Raw genomic sequence first — 21,853 nt, 5'->3', positions numbered from 1 at the left:
AGCACAGGACCCTAGGTGCAGCTATTGATGGGCCACATGGCAGGTTTCACAAACATCAGAGAATTCAGCTGCAAGAAACCAGCCAGAGGGAAAATGTTTAAGGGACTTTCTGCCTCCAGCAGTTCCTAGTTTCAGGTGCCTGTTCTGGGCTGTCTTCCACTTGGGACATCTGTCTTTCATTCTCTGACTACTACTTATTGGTATGGAGCCAGAGCCTCAGTCACCATAAATTTAGGGGACACAATTCCTTAGGCTAGAGTTTAGGATTAAATAAGAAGAAAGCAAGCTAAGCATATGCATTTGCCTTCTCTCTTTCTCTCTGTCTCTGTCTCTCTCTGACTCTCTCTCTCTCTGCTTCCTAGCTGCTGATGTGCAGCCATGACTTCCCTGCTAAGATGGCCTGTACCCCCCCCCCCCAACTGTGTCGGGTGTTTTGTTACAGTAACAAGAAACATAATTTATACCTGCTGCTCACAAACTTCAGACCTCTGGGTGATAATGCAATGTGTTTTCGGGTGGACACAGTCATTCTGTTGATGACTGAGACCAGTGCAAGGCATCTGGAAGGCAGAAGAGATCACATTTGACCCTAAGGAATGCCTTCGGTCTCTGGGCCACCAGGGTTCACATGGAAAGTCAGGCAGTGAGAGGATTGGTGGAGCCAGGCTGGGATGTGGCTTCAGGAGGAACAGGCACCAAATAATGATCACCAGGTGAGAGCAAAGGACCCATGGGCAAGGACAGGGAAGCTGTCCCACCCCATCTCTCCCACTGCACAGGTTTCCCCACAGACAAGAAGTCTAGGCAGGAAGTTAAGAGACTGCACGGGGAGTGTGGCTAAGGCCTCCCTTTCCTGACAACCTATCACGCATCAGGGTCTCCTTTCATCTCCTGAAGACCTTTTGTGGTAAATCACAATCCCTGTTTCCAGAAGACAACACTAATGGGGTGCCTGGTAATCATGTGTGTGAAGGAAGTTGAGTGTTTTTATGATTTGAAAGTGAAATGTCCCAAAAAGGGAGACGTGTGCTTGAACACTTGTTTCCTGGCTGGTAGAACTGTTTGGGGAAGCTGTGGAACTTTTGGGAGGTGGGGTTCAGCTGGAGGAAGTGGCTTCTCATGTCCTACCCCATCTTAATTCCACAGCCTAAGATAACTGTCTCTCTTGCCCTGCACTCTAACTGGTATCCTGCCTGGGGTGAGCAAACCTTTTCTATAAAGAGATCACCTGCCCATAGCCTGGGTTTGAAGGCTACCCTCCTTAGTTGTGAATGGTCTCTTCTGCTCTACAACCCAGAGACACAGATGTGGAAGAATGAATGCAGATGTGTCCTCCAGATGTGCCCCTACTTGAAGGCCAAATCTGGATTTCATGAGTCATATACTATTACTATTATTTTTTCTATGTGTGTAGGAAGGAATATGGTTCATATTTATGTGCTTGTGTTGGTGTGTGTGTGTGTGTACTTGTGCAGTGGCCAGAGAAGGATGTCTTTCAGATGTTCTGCTTTGGCTTTCTCTGCCTTATTATCTTGAGTCAGGGATTCTCCTTGTATCTGAAGCTAGGCTGGCACCCGCCAAGTCACGGAGATCTTCCTGTCTCTGTCCCACTGAAAGCCGAGGTTACACACCCTGCCTGGGATGTTACACTGTCTTGGGGATTTTAACCTGGGTTCTTCTCATACTTGCATGGAAAGTACCCTTTCAACTGAGCCATCTGCTCAGCCTCATATTACTCTTAATTTTTCCTTTTTCTTTGACTGTCTAAAAGTACAAAACCCATCCTTAGCTCAGGAGCCTTTCAAAAGCAGCTGCAAGCTGGACTGGACTGCCTCTGAGGCACTCACAAATGGCTGCTGTGCCTTCAGTCCTGGCATTCTCTACCCAGAGTGCTCTGCCCTGCTGTGTGTGCATCAGCCTCTCTTCGGGGCCTGCCTTATAAGACTACCTCTTTCTTATTCTCAGGTTTGTCTGGCTTTTGTTTCCTGCCCCTTTCGTAAGTCCCCTACACTACAGCAAAAAGTTTTCCCAAGGGCATCTCTCGCCATGCTGTAGGGAAAGGTCACATTCACATCTGTGCCCCTGGCTCAACTGTTCTGTCAGGAGTGAGAGCCTCAGGAGCTCCCCTTCTGTGCCAGCATGGAGTAACATCACATGGAGGAAAGTACAAACTGCAGTAAGATGACCCCTGTTCTAGTGGCCCTGGAGCTGAGCCTGGCTAGGGCTCAGAGCTTAGGACAGCATCATAGTAGCTGAATACCTGGCCTGGCCGTGAACACAGCTGAACTCTCTCACAATTATTATCATCATTATAACTGTTGCTTTATGTATGTGGTTGTGACTGTGTGTGTGTGTGTGTGTGTGTGTGCGTGCGTGTGTGTATGTCTGCATATAGGTAGGCACATATGTGTGCATGAGTGTGGAGGACAGACATTCATGACAAATGTCTTCCTCAATCACGCTCCATCTTATTGCTTGTTTACTGAGGTAGGGTCTGTCGCTTGAACCCAGGGCTTGCCGGTTTGACCAACTAGCCTGCTTGCTCAAAAGACCTGCTGTTTCTACCTCTTGAGGACTGGGAATACAGGTGGCTTGCCACACGCATACTCGACATTTGTGTGAGTTCTGGTGGTCTGAACTCCAATCCCCACACTTGCATAGCAAGTATTTTACCCTGTGAGTCATTTCCCAGACTCATCATCAACAACAGAACCACCCCCATCCTTTTCCTCCTCCTCCTCCCCCTCCTCCTCCTCCTCCTCCTCCTCCTCATCATCATCATCATCATCATCACCACCATTACACAGTCACTAAGCATTCCATATCCATACTGAGTCTCCCTGGACTGGGATGCAATACATGACACCTGGGGCCCATGGTACACCAGTCCTGGACTGCGCTCTGTGTGCTGTAAAAGTGGAGCTGCCAACGCACCTGCTTCGTGCAAACATGGTTAGGATGGAACAGTGTCACCTGGGACTCATGACCTTGGCAGCCTGTGACACAGCAGCATAAAGGCCCTGTGTGGGAGGGTTAGGGGACAAGGCCCAGAAGGACAAGGCTCAAAGAGGACATGCCCAAGGTACAACTTCTCAGACTGTGGGCCTCTCCTGTGTCAGACATGTGGAATTAAGTTAGAGGATTCAGCTAGTATTACAAAATGGAAGAGAGATGCTCAGGGTACCTCACACCCAGGCCAAACACCCTGGGTGACAGTTTGCACTGTAGATGCCTGCGCACTCTATTTTGTGATTGGGGAAAATGCATACCTACATACATGTATATGTGCATGCGTATGGACACATGTATGCATACAAACATACACATGTGCTTATGGTGGGGTGCAATTCACAAACCAGAGTTTCAAAGTCACTGAACAGACAGGCATAGGAAGACAGCTACAGACAAAGCCTGTGCTTTATGGATAAACTTCTAAAGGTTTGTGGGTGAACTCCAGTTTCACCACATAGTTAGGGGATGTGTGCTCTTGGGTGGGTGACACAGCCTGTCTGAGCTTGTGCTAAAAGGAATAGGAGCTGGCAGGTCACTGTGCTTTAGGAGAAGGCTATCTAGCACAGAGCCTAGCACACTGCAGGTATTCAATAGCCACACAGTAGGTATGCAGTAAGCAGGAGACCTAGAGACTGCCCCCCCAACTAGCAAGTTATATATATTTTATATATATATATAAAATGTCTCATGCACACAGTAGGGATGTAAGGATGTAAGATGCAGGAACCATATTTTCATATCTGGGCTTAATGAGTGACCTCGTTCCCTCTGCTGTAGTAGAGGAGACCTTTGCAATATGCAAAAAATAATCCAGAAATCCACTGGGCCTGGAGACATCACTGAGCCTGGCTTTTCTGGAGATATTTAAACCACCATGGAGGCCCAGACCCTGCATCTTCCTGTCATGTTTCCCAAAATAAAGTGGAGCTTAATAGTGCACTTTCTTCTGATTAAGTAAGTATTGGGTATGCCTGGTAGTTCAGGTTCCTGAGGTTCCCAGTGTCGCCATGACAGGCGAAGGCTGTGGCTCTTGAGGTTCAAAGTGCCCCCCTTATTAGAGCATAGGTGTGCCTACTTGGGGTTTCTACCTGCCGCTCCTGCCCTGAGACTGTGCCCAGATCGGAGGTTGGAAGTCAGTCGGGACACTCCCTAAGGCAGCTTGCCTATGCTTGCAATAAAGTCGTGCTCTAGATAGATTGAAGAAGAGTACAGATGTGGAGAACCTCTGGGCTGCAGCAGATCAGCTACCAATGCTGAGAACATGTGAGGTTCTGGCTCAGAAGAATGGGGCTGCTGGCTGGGAAGCTGGCTTCCCTTGCTGTAAGATGGGTGTGCCGCTAACATCTACTTCACAGTGTGACAATAAAGGGGCAATAGAGGTGCCTGCCAAGCTCCTCATGCTCAGCCTGACTCTTAGCACTAATCACGATGAAGACTCTGTTCTAAAGAATGGCAGCCGGGCTGTTATTGCCTGAGAACTGCCCCTCTGGTGCCTGAAGGCTGTCTGGATATGTGTAGAGATGCAGGCATGGAGACCTTAGGATGCACAGATATAACAGACCCAAGACAACGATGCCTGAAGTCCCATGTGGCTACCAGCGGGAAGGGCTGAGGCCCTCCTGGCCACTGCTGTTCTCTCAGAGGAAGCCCCATGCCAGCTGTGCTTACCTTGGTACTGGGCGCTGAAGCCACGCTGCCGGTGATTACCGTCTGATGTGAAGTGTAGCCTCAGCCAGTTCTTGCTGCTGATAACAGGGGCTGGGAGGCTGGCTCCTGTAAACCTGGAGGGGGACAGGACAGAGAAAGGTCAGGAACCATACAGGACATCAAGGAGTCTACCCACCATCTGCAGCAAGAGGAGAGCACCGTCCACTCTAGCAGCCTGGGGTCTGTGCAGCTGGAGGGACTACCAGGCAAGTCACTCCCTCTGCCTCTGGTTCCTCAATCCCAGCAGATGCTCAGGGCTTGAGAATAACTAAAGAGGGCTAGGAGGCCAAGCTGAGGGTCCTCTATGGACAATCCCATCAACACAGTATTGCTTTTCCTGTTTTCTGGGTCTTTGATCTTTTCTGACTGGACTGTGCCCATCCATCTCACTTCCTCCTACACCACACACACACACACACACACACACACACCCTTCCCAGGACTCTAGGGAGTCCCCAAAATACCCCAGCTCCAGGAAAGTCTTCCCAATGGTCTGGTCTTGAAGGTCTTGAAGGTTACATAGATCTTGGCTTAGGCTCAAATCAAGGTTTCCAGCCTGTGACCTTGTACCCAGCACCAGGCTTTCCTAAGGGACAAACCCAGTCATCAAGCCTGGGCACTGAGGCCATCCCAGAGCCTTGCACCTCCAAGCTCACCCACAGCAACATCTTCCCTACCCCATAACACCACATGACCCAATTCCAATTACCATTTGCTGCCAAGTCTCCCAATGACCAACCCTCAGTCGGAAGCAGTGGGGGTGAGGAGGGAAATGGCTAGATCTTAGAGGGACTGGTAAGCTGTGCTGCATGACAGCAAGAAAGTTACCTAAACCCTGTGAGATTCTGTGACCTGATCTATGGAGTAGATATGGTGATATCCCCTCCTCAGGGTTGCAGGGACTCACAAAATGATACTGCAGAGATCCCGGAGTCCCCAACAACAGGAAACTCTTGGGAATGGCACGTGCTGTGCATTCTCACCTTGGGACCCAGAACCCAAAGTGACACTTGGCACAAGGACACAGGTCAGGGTCGCAGCAGAGAGCAGCTTTGAGAAACGGCCCTTATTAAGGTGATGTTGGGCAGTGGAGGAAAGAATAAGAGAGGAGCCCTGGAGGCTGCTGAAAGGGATGTGACTCAGTACCACTCCCCCTTCCTGGAGCAGAGGAGACTGGAAAGACCCCTAACCATAGGGTTGCATGGCAAAACTGGCTCCCTACCCAGATCTTCAGCGGGTGTGGGAACACCTCCCCTCCCCCCGGCAGAAAAAGCAAGGAATGACCAACTGGCGCATGTTCCTTGCTCTCTCCCTACTCCCTGGTGCTCCTGCTGATGCAGTCTATGACTTGATGGAAGATGGATGCTTGCCCACAGGCGAGTCTTAAAGAGAGAGGGGAAGGAAAAGACCAGAGAGGGGATCCGGAGGAGCAGACACTGGAGAGCTAACAGAGTGGCTTCCCATAAATATACACTAAACCACAGATCTAACCAAGGAGCCTGGTACCCTCTGATCTCAATTCTTACTATAATGAAAATGCTGACGCACACGAAACTCTAGGAATATCACCTACAGTGCTTGGGCAGGAGCTATTATAGAAACCAATTACTGTATTTCACCAGATCCCATTTAAAATAGTTTATTACGGGGTGAGTCATTTAAGTTTTCTAAGGAGCCTCAATTGGTACAGTGGATTCTCCCACCCTAGGCCACATTCAATTCAAGCTCAGTGACAGAGTGTGCAGGCTATTTGCATATGGAAGGAGAAGTCGGGGAACTTCACCTGAATAATTCAGAACCCATGGTTGCTTCTTAGACAAGGCCAGGACAGGGTAGTCTAGTGGTCCAGGTTACAGTTGGAAGTTGGGGCAGGGAACTTCCTAGCTGCTCAGGGTGAGGTGGGAGTTGATACTCTGCTTCCTAGGCTATCCTGCGGTTACCTGGCACCTTCTAACTCTTCATCTCCTCCCAGGCAGTGAGCCTTACGCCTTCTCCTCCCCCTCCCTTCTCTCCTCTGTGTGTGTGTGTGTGTGTGTGTGTGTGTGTGTGTGTGTGTATATGTATGCTCAGCTCTGATCCCCACCCAACCCTGTCTTTCCAAGCACATTATGTTGAGCATTTGAGGGTGTCCTTGACACTATTACAGAATTTGGGGCTTCTGTGGTAGGATCCTCATCAAATGGCTATAGAGAAATGATACCAGCTTCGGAGCAAAGCTTCTAACTGAACCTGGTGACTCTCTCCTGGAATATCAACCTGCAGGAGGTTGGCTGGGAGTTTGAGGCTAGTATGTGCTATACAGCAAGAGAAGTTGGTCATCAAAAAAGCCCCAAAATTATAATCAGCACACAAAAAATTCCTTTCCATGCTAGTAAGTACAAAGATGTGGGTAAACCTACTGGCCGAAGTTATGTCGAGGCAGATAAGCAAGGATTAATGGGAAGCAGAGAGGGCTGTGAGCGTGGGTCATGAGGGTAGATCGTGATCTAGGAGAGGAAGCATGAACCAGGGGTGAGGACCGTAAGCAAGGTCTGTGACTGTGGACCGTGAACACGGAAGGTACACTGAAATCTCGTCACTGGAACTCTGGGAAAGCTGCTTGTCCGGCGAGAGGAAGTGGACTGTGGTAGCCAGAGCTGGGCTGAGAGCTGTCAGTGGATCGTGCATGCCCGAGAAGGAATGGATGGTCCAGATCTAGGTTCTGTTAACTGTGGGAAGGCCACTTGATCATCATCATCATCATCATCCTCATCATCATCACCATCATCATCATCATCACCACCATCATCATCATCATCATCCTCACCATCATCCTCACCATCATCACCATCATCATTTTATGTATTTACAATCCAGTTGTTGTCCCCCTCCTGGTCCCCCCTCCCACAGTTCCTCATCCCATTCCTCCTCCCAAAGGAAGGCCACTTTTGCCAATAATCTAATGAACTGTGCATTCACTACTGGGAGTATGATTTTATATAAATGACCTCTTAACAGAAGTCATTAAAAAGGAAACAAAGCAAAACCCTGTCCTCAGAGTCGAGTCCTTACTGTGGACCTCTATAGTCCTCAGCGAAGCCTCTTCTTCCCTTTCCTCTCACCCTCTTGTTTCTTCTTCCCTTTCTCCTCTTTCCCTCTTGTTTCTTTATGTTCTAACCAAATGGGCTCCTTGCTGTGAAACCTTGCCTAGGCCTGCTTCTGCCCCAGGACCTTTGCACTTGACCAGTTCCCTCTGCCTGCCATGCGAACCTTCCCTCCAGACCTCTCCCTGGCTCACTCACATCCTCAACTGTCAAGCACGTTGCCATATTCTCAATGGAGCCTTCCTCTTCCTGATTGGTCTCCTGCCTGGCTCTCAGCCTGAGCATGTGCACATGAGTGTTCACACATGTACACATACAGACATGCCTATGCACACACACACACCTACATGAGTACACACACATCTATACACAGAGATATGCCTACACAAATGCCCCCCACTCCTACACACACACACCAAATACACACACATGCCTACATACATACACCTACACATACACCACACACACATCTATACACACAGATATGCCTACACACATGCCCCCACCCACACACACCAAACACACACACATGGGTGCACAACCCTACATACACATGCCTACACACACACCTACACACCTACCACACACATACACATGGGTGTACACACACCTACACATACATGGGTTACATACATACCACACACACAGGGGTTACACACATAACACACACACATGGGTGGACACACACCTACTCACACATACCTATACACACCACACACATAGCACACACATGGCGGTATACACATACCGACACACACACATGGGTGAACATGTACCTACTTACACACATACCACACACACATGGATGCATACACCTATACACACACACACACACACACACACACACGAGTGCACACAAATGGGTAGACACATACCTACACACACATGGGTGCACACACACCTACTCACACATACCACACACACACATGGATGTACACACCTACACACACACATGAGTGCACACATATACCTACTCACACATACCACATACAGATGCGCACACACACACAACACACACACACACACACACACACACACGCATGCACATACATATGCACACAGCGTTCTGCTACTGCTCAAGCAGGAGCGCTTTGTGTGTTGGAAAGAACACTGCTCTCTGAGTGTCCCCACCTTCAGATCTGTGCTCTCTCTATTCTTTCCCACTGGGCCCCCTGGCTACACAGGGAGGCATCATCATCAATGGGACTGCATGGCAGGGGTGAGATTACAACCTAGACCATCTCCTTCAGAGATGGGCACTCAGCCGGCAATTCGCTGTCACAAGCGCACGTGCCCCGTGGACCAGTCTAGGATGAACTCCATCCTGTGTCTTCTTCCTTCCTCTCTACCCTACCCTCCAGGATCCTCTTCAATTTTGTTCCTTCTTAGAATCATAATTAAAGGAGGGAAACACAAAAGGAGAGGCTCCCCCTTCAAACCGTCCTGTCCACATTAACTTCTCTCTGGGGGGCCTGGGGAATTCCAAGCTTGCCCAGTACATGGCTACTGCGGTACTACATAAAACGTATTTAAGCAAGTACACAAGAGGGTTTTTTTTTTTTTCTTTTGGGTAAATTGACTTCTGTTAAATGGGGCTTCATTAATGGAATCTGGCTTGGGGAGAATTAAAAAAAAAATCACTTCCTTTAATGTCCAGAGTTGATGGGGGGGGGGGTAAGTGAGGGCAGGGGAAGGGGAAGGGGGAGGGAGGGGATGGCAGAGTGAGCTCAGCCTCGCTCCTGGCGTCAGGAACGTGGCCTGTGAAAAGCACTTCTTCATGGAAGCTTCTGGATATTCAGGCATGGAGAGAAGTCCCGTCCAAATGGCAACAATGAGTGTCCAGGCACTGCTGCCTGTCAGCGGAGACACAGGAGACTGGGTTAAGTGCCAGCCTCCCCGTGAACTGCCAGTCCTATGAAGACAAGCATGTACCCAGTCACCAGACATGCAGGGGGACTGTGTCATGAGCAGCTGATTGGGCAGTCCCTGTCTCTGCACAGTGTCCCTCTACAGTTGCTGTATCTGGCAAGGGCACCCGTGCCCCACCCCCTCACATCGGCTATGGTTCTAAGCTAGTGTAACCCTGCGGTTGGGGCTCCAGGCCTTTCTGTACCTCAGACTCCAGTGTGAGCCCTCTCTCATCTCCATAGCAGGCCTGGGAGAGGGCCAGATGTGGGAGGGTCAGGTATAACGCCCATCTCTCTCCCCCACCATCTGTCAGGGGGATGGAGGGGACACTGGACACTGTGGCGCAAGCATGTCAATCCTTCCTGAAAAGTCTTAGTGGAGGGACAGACCCACCAGCTCCAGAACTGAGCCCAAACTCTTACACCTTCCCTCCCTGGCGACACCCACTCTGAGTCCCTGCCTCTGAGGTTCCTCTATCTAGAATGTCTGCTCTGTTGCCCCATCTGATAACCTGGTACAATGTCACCAGCCCTATAAGCCTGGTCAACTGTTCCCTGCTCAGTGTGTCCCCTCTGTAGCAGGGTCACATGCCACCATCCCAGGCCTACTCACTTGTAACCCTCTTTGGACCTGATGGTCTCCCCAGCTAGAAGGCATGGGCATACCCCTCCACATGGGGCAGGACGGGAGCTTCTTTGCATATCTCCAGCTACTCTGAGGGGCACTTTAGTAACAGAATGTGGCCGCTAAGCAAGGCTCCAGTCTCTTTCCGTGGATACAGTTTCACCCTTTGCTGAGTCATAGCCACGCCCATCCATTCATTTGCATACTGTCCACTGCTGCTGTGTCTACAGTCATGACACAGAAAATTTTACCTTGCATTAGGGATGGGCAGAGACCTAGCATATAATACCCATAAAATGACAACAGGGTAAAAAAAAAATATATATATATATATAGGGAGGTGGGGAGTGGGGCAGGAAGTTCAAGGTCATCTTTGGCTACTTAGTAAGAATGCTTTCATTGTTTGCTGTCTGGTCCTCTGCTTATTCCTAGCACATAGGCCTCACAAATGATGTCACTAAATTAAAGCTGAATTTCTAAGGAGGGAATCACAAAAGGATGAATATGTGCCTTAGACATTTCATTACCACGTGAGCTGCCAGTTAGCTTTGCATAGAAGGCTTTTCCCTGACCACAGGCTTCTACTCCAGACCTTGGTTGTATCTCATTTAAATCACACCAGGCAACAAACTGGTTTACTAACTGGTACTGTGTACCAAGATGGTGTTCCTGATCTGAGGAAGAGAACTTGGGGGTGATTGTGCCCTTCGAAGTCTTCTTGGAGACTCCCCTTCCTTCGCAGAGTCGTTCGAAAGGATTCGATCGGGCTCCCATCGTGGCGGCTCTATTTCCTTCCTCACTCGTATCTCATCCGTTTATGTGATGTTTAATTTAAATCACATAATTACAATAACAAATATGACTCGCACTGGGAGAGCTGGCAACAGACCCAGCCGATTCTCAGAAAGTACAAGGCTCAGCTGGAGGAAGCCAGAGCCCAGGGGCGGGAGGGCAGGGTGGGAGACGGCTGGCAGGCGGCCACAGGCAGCAGGCAAGATACTCGGTTATGGTTGAGGGAGCACCAGAACACTTGGGTGGGAGGAGCACCAGAACACTTGTGTGGGAGGAGGATGCAGGGTATTCACATGGATGTGTGTGTGTGTGTGTGTGTGTGTGTGTGTGTGTGTGTGTCACACGGAGTGTGAGTGTATTTCTGTGTGTATGCTTGTGTGTGTTTATCTGTGTGCATGAGTGTGTGTGCATTTGTGTATTTGTGTGCATGTGAGTGTGTGTGTGTGTGCATTTGTGCGTATGCATGTGTGTGTGTGTGTGTGTGTGTGTAGAGGTTAAAGTCAGGTGTCATTCTTTGGGACGTACCCACCTTGCATTTTGAAATGCTTCTCTCATTGGTCTGAAACTAGCCTAGAATTACCAGTGAGCCCCAGGAATCCTCTGGTCTCTGCCGCTCTAGCTTGTGGGTTACATGTAGCTTGCCTGACTCTTTCACCCAGGTTCTGAGGATTGAACTCAGGGTCCCAAGTTTGAGCAGCGAGCACTTTACCACCTGAACTGTGCAGCCGCTGGATGCTTGCACTGTATAGGGCCTGACAGGTGAAGACCTAAAGCACTTCTTTCCTTCCGTGGGTAGCTGTGCTTTCCTAATGATATTCCCTCTGCAGTCAGAAGGGGCAGCATGGGCAGCTAATCTTAGAGTCGATTCCAGAAGTCCTTTGGGATCTTCTGGCCTGATGCCCACCTTGCATGAACTCCCAGGCTGGTTACTTTTATATCTAAGCTAGAGTCGTTCTGGAAGCAGAAACGCCTGCCAGACTGACCTGTGGGCAAGCCTGTGATGCATTTTCTTGATGGTGGACATGTGAGGTACCAGCCATTGATTCTAAGCTATAAGAAAGCGGGCCGAGCAAGCAATGAGGAACAAGTCAGTAAGCAGCACCCCTCCATGGCCTCTGAATCAGCCCGTCTCTAGGTACCTACTTTTGAGCTTTCTCCAACTTCCCTGGATGGTGTGCTTCAAGCTGTCAGATGAAATAAACTCCTTTCTCCAACTTGTTTTCTCTGCGGGTTGTTTGTTTTATCACAGAAATAGAAACCCTAAGACATTGTCCCTTGCTTGAAATGTTTACTATAATGAAAAATTCATCTCTTTGCAATTCTCCCTGACCATCTTCCTCTACATACCCTCATTCTAGCTACTTCCTCTCCTCTTTTGGGGGGCTGGGGGTGGGGGGTGAGCATCTGTAACAGGAAACCCACTCCTGAACACTTGGCCTCATTTGCTTCATTTTCTCCTGGGCCTGTTTCTCTCCAGACTGAAGGAAGCCACTCTCCTCTCTCTCTTGCCTGCCCCCCGTTCCTCAGTACGTGACAAAGCATTTACCACAAGGGGCAGATTCACTGAATACTGCCCAGAGGAAGAAGGGACCATGAGGTGTGTGTATATGCGTGATGAGGACCCTGCTGATGAACGCAGAGGACATGTTGTAGGGTGGGGGGCAGGCGACCTACTGGACAGTATGGAGTGCTGCCGGGTCCCACGCTGCGTGCATCCTGGTTGTGAGAGCACCGCCCACTTGTGCCAGGAAGACATGGGTCACCACATTGTTCTGGGCTTGGCTGTTCCTCCCATTCACTCAGCAGCTGCTGGAATAGCTTCCCAGGGGACTCCCCAGATGCAGGCACCCCCAGGACACCGGCAGTGGAGTCTTTGTCACTACGAGCAAATGTTCCTGTTTTCCCACAAGCGGCTGCATAAACTCCACAAATGAGCAGAACTTTGCAGTTCGGCTGATTGTTAGCTCCAGGGAGCCCCCCAAGCCCCACCAGGCAAATGTTTTTCCTTCAGATTGGTGGCTCCCAGGAGGATGTGTCTGAACCTGGAGCTTGGAGGAACAAGGCCCTGGGCGGGGTCTGTGGCTGAGGAAGAGCTTTGCTGTTGATCTCTGGGCCTTGCCTCTTGGGTAGCGAGTGGCACACTAAAGTTTAACGGGGGCTGGAGGTGGTTGTGGCCTTGCATCCCAGGCTCAGGGCTGAAGGGCTGGATCCTTCTTGCCTGACATACAGGATGTGTCCTGAGATGTTGACGTCATTTAACAGAGAACACACTGGGCTACACTGTGCCAGGGCCTTGGGGATGGGGCCTCAGAAATGTTTTAGGGATGCTGTCCACCCCTGTCCTCTTCTGTCTCCAATATAAGTCACAGGGTTCAATTTACCCCTAAGCACTAAAATCCATCAAAGGCCTGTCCGTGTCCCTCGACTTGGAGCTCCCCAAAAGGATGACCATATAGATGACATGACAAGCTCCCCATATAGATGACATGACAAGTCCCAACAGCCAGCTGGATCAGTGTTCATACAACCTAAGGTAGGTCAGTCAGGAGATGGGTTTCTATCAGGAAGACAGGTTCCTGGGGACCTGGTTTGAGGTTGCTTGGTGGAGAGGAGTGGGTGCTCACTTAGAAGACAAAGATGGAGCTCCCCCTCAGCCTAGTTCTGTGGGGAATAGATGAGGTAAAGAAAGTGTCCCAGTGTATTTTCCTCTATTCCTATCCTGCCTGAGGGACACAGACTGGCCTTGGATGGATGAGTTGAACCCTGTGACTCAGATTGGAGACAGAAGGGGACAGGGGTGTACACATACAAGATGTCCTTAGGCTATGTCCATTAGGTCTCTTCTAGTCCTGTTCCAGGCTGCCTGGGGCAGCATCTCAAAGCAGACATAGTCCCATTAGCTTCAGAGCTCTCAGGATCCCTGTTCTTCCAGGGTTCTGTTCCAATCTGGTTCCCTATAACAGCAGGTTAGACATGAGATTCAGGGAGGTGGCCCTGATGCTTTGGAACGCTGAGATGTCTCATACCGGCATGACCCAGAGCTGGGAAGCAGTTTTTGTTTTTGTTTTTGTTTAAGGGAGCAGGTTTTAAGAGCTTAACAACCATGCCAGCCTTACAGAGCATCAACATTTCCCCACCAGGCATCTTCTTCAGTGCTGATGCCACAGGCTGATCCGACGCAGATGGAACCAAAGAAGGTTAAGGTGGGGCCAGAGCCTGGGAACCAGCCAGGACTAGACTTGGATCCAGGCTCTGCTCTTTACTAGGTAGACATGTAACATCCCAGGACTAGAAGAGACCTAATGGATGTCATCTTGTATGTGTATGTGGCAGGACAGGACAGGACAGCAGGGTAGGAGTAGAAGAGATACTGGGACACCTTTCCAACCCCATCCACTCCCCCACAGAACTAGGGTGTGGAGGGGCTCCCTTCTCTTCATCTAAGTGAGTACCCACTCTTTCTCTCCACCAAGCAACCTCAATTCCTCACCAATGCCATGGGATCCCTCAGCACAGCTGGGCTCCGTGTACCTCACACAGAGGAGTCTGCTAACAGAATAGAGACCTCACAAGAGGAACATGGTAGCACCTGAGCAATGTACACAAGAATGTTACCTCCAGAGGACATGGGGCTCAAAAACTTGATTAATCGCCTCCCTCAATAGGCTTCCAGGCTCAATGAGAAGGCAAGCATCTGCACTGAACAGAGCTGGGGTGCAAAGGTAAAGACGCCCTTGCCTGCTCCCCCTGCAGCCGTTCCTACCATCTCAGCCTTGGCCGTCTTCCTCCTGCACTGGAAGATGGAGGAAATGGAAGAAAGAGGAGACTGCCTTTCCTAGGGAGGGTGGACACTCCTGCCTCATGCTGGCTTCAGGCGTACTTCTCTTGCATATTCCCACAGAGGAAATGTTTTAGATGCCTTCTAAGGGCATCTCCCACCCCACTGCCATCCTGGGGGTCACTTCCTCATCCTCTGAAGGTGGCTGGATAACCATGATGGCACTTTCTGGGCAACTGCAGAGTTGAGGGTTTAGGCCCTTGGTGCACATGAAGGCCAGCAAGGGTTCCCGGAGCGTCACGGAGCTGTGTTCTGTTCTCACCTCCATGCTGACCCTGTGATCCTGTGGCAGTGGCTTTGTTCTCTGCATCCACAGTTGCCTGCCATGACAGGCCCGGGGATGCTGCTTGACAATAGTTAGGCAGAGCCAGCTGTCAGGAAGCCTCAAGGTACAGCCATGACCACCCTGGCAGAGGCCACACCTCTGTGTAGCCAGGGAGGCACCATCAGAGAGAAAGCAATGTGAAGTAGAAACTCCACACAGGGGCCCCTTAACAAGTGTGTCTGGGTGTGACTTTGATGCACATCTTTTAAATTACCAGCTGGCTCACCCACCAGGCCTGAGACAGGTGAGATGGCACCTTCAGCACTGTGTCTGGTGCATTAGCAGGCTCCAGGCACAAATGTGGATGCTACAGGGCCACAGTGTATGAGGCACGCACTAGCTCTAACAAACTAGAGTTGGGCTATCAACATGGTAAGGCTGTAGCAAATGGAGAAGAGGGAGGAAACCTAAACTGGGTTCCTGTTTGTTCTTAGCCTCATACTTGTTTCTGTGTGTCATGGATTCCACCCATTCACACCTGAGTCTGTGTGATGTATTCCATCCCTTCACACCTAATTCTACCCCTTCACACCTGTATCTGTGCCATGTTTCTACCCCTTCACACCTGTGTCTGTGCCATGTATTCTACTCCTTCACACCTGTGTCTGTGTGATGTATTCTATCCCTTCACACCTGTGTCTGTGTGATGTATTCTATCCCTTCACACCTATCTGTGCCATGTATTCTACCCCTTCACACCTGCATCTGTGCCATGTATTCCATCCCTTCACACCTGTCTGTGCCATGTTTCTACCCCTTCACACCTGTCTATGCCATGTATTCTATCCATTCACACCTGTGTCTGTGCCATGTATAACCATTGCTTCACACCTGTGTCTGCCATGTGTCCCATCCTTTCATACCTGTGTATGCTCTGTACTGGTGACTTCAGGTGAAAGAAATCCAGATCAGTCTAACAGAGAAGCAGCCAGCAGCTGTTGTAACTAAACCACAAAAGAGGGCTGCAGAAGGCTCAGGGATGTTCGGAGCTAGAAGCTCAGCCGCCATCAGCCTTGCTCTGCAGGGCTGTGTGCTGGCAAAGGGCAGCAGCTGGAGGCTGACCCTCAGCCACTCAGCAGCTCCCTGACCCAGCCCTTCACCTTCATCACCAGGAAGGACACAGAGATATCTTTTTTTTCTCATGGCAAACAGAAAAGACACACAGAGGGTCTCAGATCATTTGCCTAGGCCATGGGTCCATTCCTTAAGACAAGGGAGTGGTTTCCATGGAGAATGGTCCTCCAAAAGAATGTGTTGAAAGGAAGGTGTGTCAGGGATGGTCATCATGGTTGGAAGGACAAGGGACTGAATGAAATAAGGCCATTTTCTAACCCTGTGGCTTGAATGGCTTTAGGCCTCTGAAGGCTCTCCTCCCGCATCCCCCCCAGCACTGTCTGGTCTAGTTCTAGATGGTTTCCAAGAAGTGAACAGGCCTTTCTGACCCTCACTATCATGTTTCCACTCTTGTACTTGAACATTTTCCACCTCCCATCCACCTATCCAGCAGATCATGATGCTAGATGCTCCTCCCTCCAGGGTCTCAAAGGTCAGTGCCATAAATAAGAACACACATGAAAACTTAAGAAAGCAGCATTGCTACAGTACAATCTGCTGAGTGGAAGACTTAATCCAGATGTTCCCAGCTGCCTCCTAATGCCACCTTTTCTAGTTCCAACATCTAACCCAGCATCTGTTCTCCCATTCAGCGACCACATCAGCCTCACCCAAGATGTATTAGTTTCCCTGTTTTCCTAAGACTTGAGGATCAAAGAGCATCTACCATCTGTCCAGACTTGGTGCATGGCTGGGTCTAGCGCTTTCTTGGGACTGGATGCAGGATGTGAGTGTGGAGGGAGGTGGCCATCATTGCTCTTATTATGGTGTCATCATAGAAGGGGCCTATGTGCTGTCAGTGTGACCTGTTACTGCTCTGGCCTCCTGGACAGCTTGGTTGCTGTGATGCCAGCCAGCTTCCTCTGCGATAAAGGCAGACGGTTGTCCTCTTCCTGACCCCGCATCCGGCCTAAGCTATGGTAGAGAGTGTGTGCCAACTGCTTGTCCTTCAGTTCAGTCTGTAAATGCTGCCTTCACCGGCTGGCTTCTCACAACGCCTTTTCTCTTCTTAGGCCTGTGTTCGTGTATGTGGATGCACGTGTCTGCACATGAACATGGAGGGCAGAGGTCAACATTCACGGGTGCTTCTCCTGCCACCGTCTGCCTTGTCCTTTTGACACAGGGTCCCTCTCACTGGCCTTGGGGTCACTGATTCAGGTAGGTCAGGTGACCAGTAGCCACCCCGGAGCCTCTTTGCCTCTGCCTCCCCAGAGCCATTTTTCATTTGTTTTTGACTTGTTTCAGTTTTTTTTTTTTTAATTATTTTATGTATGTGAGTACACTGTCACTGTCTTGAGACACACCAGAAGAGGGCGTCAGATCTCATTACAGATGGCGGTGAACCACCATGTGGTTGCTGGGAATTGAACTCAGGACCTCTGGAAGAGCAGTCCGTGCTCTTAACCGCTGAGCTGTCTCTCCAGCCCTTTGTTTCACTTTTTAACGTGGGTTCTGGGAGCCAAGCTGGGGTCCTCACACTGGCATGGCCAACACTTCACCAATGGAGCCACCCTCTCAGTTATATCACTGTCTTTTAAAGGCCTGACTTTGAGAGCAAGACTTGACCGGAATTCACCTTCTGACAAGCAAAGCCAGCTCTGGAGCTCCAGTCTGTCTGTCTAGCCCTGGAAGCCATACTCTTCCTCCTGCACATTACCAAGGAAAGCGCCCCTCACAGTTCCCAAGTGCACTTGCCTAGATGGAGTCCTTCAGATCAGCCAGGAGCATTAGTGAGCCTTGAGGTCAGCCTGTGGGTTTTCTTCTAAGCATCAAAATAAAACACCACAGAAAATAACATGTCACACACGTAGTACAGTTTAATACTTGATACCATGACCTCTTTCTTATAATGGTAAGGGAAACAGTGCCCCCTACAGGGTTACAATGAGGATTACATGGATTGATTTTGCTCAGAAACTGCGGCTAATGCACATTATATATGCACACATATGGTAATAAGCTATGACACAAAGTGTATTTTTTTATTGTAGACTGTGATCAAGAGATCTGAACAAAAGCTGAACTCATAGCCAGACTGAGGGCCAGTAGATTTAAAATGCCCAGCCTATAAACTGTTAAAATAAACCTTTATTGGCACAGACAGTCATTTATTTATGGATTGTCTGTGGTTACTTTTGAACCAGAAGGGCAGAGCTGAGTATTTGCGACAAGAAGTCCTGCCATCCGTGAAGCCTGGGGTGGCTATTAGGTCAATGTTCCTCCCTAGAGGACATCTTGTAATTCAGGACATTGGATGAAAGAGGCTGGGTCCTTCCTTCTGGCAGACACTGCCCCTCAATGTGCAGTCTCTAGAGACTATGGGAATCTGGGTCTCTAGAATTTTAATACTCTTCTGCTTGGGGTTGATGGAAGATTACTGACATGGTACTTTGGTCAAAGTTCCATCAGAATAATTTGAGGAGTGTTTAATCAACAGTCTATCCACAATGGTGAGGGTTGGGTTCAGGAAGGTGCTGGGATGTAGGGAAGTGACAGGGGACTTCAGAGAAAACAGAACTGTCACCAGCCTAGATAGGAGATGATATGGGGGGGGGAATAGTTTGTGAGCCTGGGAAGAGAGCTGCTTAGAGAGGACACCTTACCATGGGAAGAGACCTTAAGTCCAGAGAGGTGACAATTCCAGGTGACCTCTGAGGGGGTAGAGCCAGGAGATATCTGTCTCAAAGCTCACTTCCTCCATCTCTGATCTCTTGAGGCTCCTTGGTGGTCACATGAAATGGACCTTGGTTATATTCCAAGTAGAATAGCCGGGGAAGGGCAAGCAATGGATCTTCAATAGCACACAGCATTGATTTCAAAAGCATGTAAGTCAAATCAGCTCCCCTGGCTGAAGCATTTCCCATCATCCCTGCAAGTGTGTAGTCTGGCCTATAAATAGATTCCTATAGTCAATCAGTCTGTCTTTCTTTCTTTCTTTCTTTCTTTCTTTCTTTCTTTCTTTCTTTCTTTCTTTCTTTCCTTCTTTCTTTCTTTCTTTCTTTCTTTCTTTCTTTCTTTCTTTCTTTCTTTCTTTCTTTCTTTCTTCTTTTCCTTCCTTCCTTCCTTCCTTCCTTCCTTCCTTCCTTCCTTCCTTCCATCTTTCTTTCCTTCTTTCTTTTGCCTGGCATGGTACCCTATAGGTCACTTAGAACAATATCTCTTGCACGGTTTCCTGGGAAATCATAGGCTCACGGGGAGGAAGGTATAGCTGAGATGTCTTTCCTTACCACAAGTGGGAAGTTGAAGCCAGTCTTGGAAGTTTCAGAATAGTTTCCTTGTAGGGCTCTACTGCTGAGAGTGTGTGTGTGTGTGTGTGTGTGTGTGTGCCTACTAACCCCTCCCTGTGAACCTTACACAGGCTAAAATCAAAAATGTCACCTCTAACCCTCCCCCCAAAATTTTTAGGACAGCGGCTCCAATCAATCAGTTGACCCCCAAGATTCATGGCTCCCTCCTGTTGGCTGCTCAGCTTTGAACTCAATCCTTATATCAATGAGAACATGTTTTCTTGCCCTATGCATGTGGCACTACTGTTCCCCACTGGGCTCTCAGTAGAGCCACTTACACACAGGTCTGTCAGCCTTTACTACACTCTCCTCAGCTGGAAGACTAGTAGGGTATCAACTTTTACCCCAAAGAAGCCAATTTGCGAAACTGTTTTAGTACTTTGTAAACAAACGCTAAGAAATACAGACTCTTTCAAGGATGGGGGAGGGGCTGCCAGAAGAGCTAAGAATTCAAATTTTCAAGAATTCCAATGTAATTAATAAACTCTCAGGTTCTCTTCCCTCTTTCCATTTCTTCAGAGAAACGAAGGATTCAGACTCCGAGCTGAAGTGCTTGGGTTTTAAATTAGACAACTTTGTCCTGACAGGAACCAAGTCCCAGCTGTCACAGCTGATTATTTTTAGAGTTACTACTAAACCCTTTGTGCAGCCGGCACTGCCACTGCTCAAGGCAAACAGAAAGCCTTCGCATGTCATCATGACAGCTCCCGAGACATCCCCCCCTCCTTGCCTTCGTTATTTCTAGCCTGAGTGGAGGATGAGGAGGTGCCATCATGACAATTACACGGAGAAAGGCAGCCCTTGTTATGACCCACTGGGGGACAGGAATATAAAGACCCAGAGGCTGAGCAAAGCCCACAGCCTCCAGGAAGCCAAAGGGAAAGATTCCCAGGGCCAGCAGCAACTCTAATAAGGTTCAGATAAACCTTGATCTTTCCTTAGAGGAAGAAAAAAAAAAAAAAAAAGAAGTCCCTAGAGAAACCAACCACTAAGAGGGCCTACCTGCATGACTGAGCTTGGCTGGCATTGGTCAGCTCAAGGATGACATCACAGTTTCCCTTCTTTGACCCAACAAAGCCCACCAGCACTGAAAAGGCCGGGCCCTGGCTGAGGCTCACACACAGAGAAAAATTCACCAAAAGTAGGGCACTTTCTAGATTGCTCCTGGGGTGTAGAGACAGAAATCTCTGCTATCCAAATCAGCAGTGTCCAGCAAAGGAAATCATGGTTGTATAAACATGGGGAAAAAAGTCCAGCTAAGGCCCAAGGTGAATGTCTCTTCTTACATCCATTTTATGCTGAATTTCAGAAACAAATTCAAGGAGCAGCAGCCAAACACCTACCTCGGCTTTAAAGAATTCTCTAGAAAGTGTTCAGAAAAATGGAGATCCATCTCGAAACATGAAAAGGCAAAGTATGAAGCCCTAGCCAAGCTCGACAAAGCCCGGTACCAGCAGGAAATGATGACTTACATGGGCAAGAGAAGAAAGAGAAGACAGAGGGACCCAAAGGCACCACGGAAGCCTCCATCCTCCTTCCTTCTCTTCTCTGTGGACCACTATGCCAAGCTGAAACAAGAGAATCCCAACTGGACGGTGGTGCAGGTGGCCAAGGCTGCTGGAAAGATGTGGTCCACGACTGCCGATGTGGACAAAAAGCCCTATGAACAGAAGGCTGCGCTTATGCGGGCCAAGTACTTCGAGGAGCGGGAGGCCTACCGCAACCAATGCCAAGACAGGAAGATGAACTTCCCGGGATCAGCCAAGACCAGTTTGAAACAATAAAACATTATTCAACTGGCTTTCTGGCCCTGGTGTCCTGTATAGGTCGAGTGCCCTTGGATGCTATGCTGCGGCAGTGAGTGGTTTGGGATCCAGCCTTGAGAAGGCTGGCTTTCAGAGAGGCAGCTTTAACCCAATCCAAATGGCCTGGGTTGACCAGGGTGGTCAAGCACATGCACAAAGTCATTTGGGCATGGGGAGAGACACTGCTGCTTTTGTGACCAAAGTAGAGCAATCAGCTGGGAGATTTATTAACAAAAGTCCTAGCTTCTGTTGTGGCTTGCCATCTCACGGGAATTGGGCCAAACTGAGCGGGGATTGCACTGTCTCTGCAGGCAACCATTTTGATTTTGATTACAACTCTGGGTTCTGAATCAAGTTGC

The 21,853-nt window shown here is 49.3% G+C and overlaps 2 protein-coding genes across 2 annotated transcripts in view; one reads left to right on the top strand and one right to left on the bottom strand.

Annotated features, from left to right (window-relative positions):
* Positions 1–21,853, bottom strand: part of Csmd2 (CUB and Sushi multiple domains 2) — a 563,664-nt gene that overhangs the window by 273,907 nt on the left and 267,904 nt on the right. The window contains exon 6 of the mRNA XM_052177421.1: positions 4,681–4,793. Within this exon, the coding sequence (XP_052033381.1) occupies positions 4,681–4,793 (113 nt within the window). The remainder of the gene's footprint in view (positions 1–4,680; positions 4,794–21,853) is intronic.
* On the top strand, positions 20,928–21,473 carry Hmgb4 (high mobility group box 4). Its single transcript, XM_052177422.1, has one exon. The coding sequence runs from the start codon at positions 20,928–20,930 to the stop codon at positions 21,471–21,473; it is 546 nt and encodes a 181-aa protein (XP_052033382.1).

This window comes from Apodemus sylvaticus, chromosome 3 (genome assembly GCF_947179515.1).
Source record: "Apodemus sylvaticus chromosome 3, mApoSyl1.1, whole genome shotgun sequence".
NCBI classification, from domain to species: domain Eukaryota; kingdom Metazoa; phylum Chordata; class Mammalia; order Rodentia; family Muridae; genus Apodemus; species Apodemus sylvaticus.
The sequence above is the reverse complement of the archived record's forward strand: the minus strand, read 5'-3'. Positions and strand labels throughout refer to the sequence as shown.

Excerpts from the sequence above, each read along its gene's own strand:
- Hmgb4 (XM_052177422.1), top strand. The coding sequence starts at position 20,928 with ATGGGGAAAAAAGTCCAGCTAAGGCCCAAGGTGAATGTCTCTTCTTAC.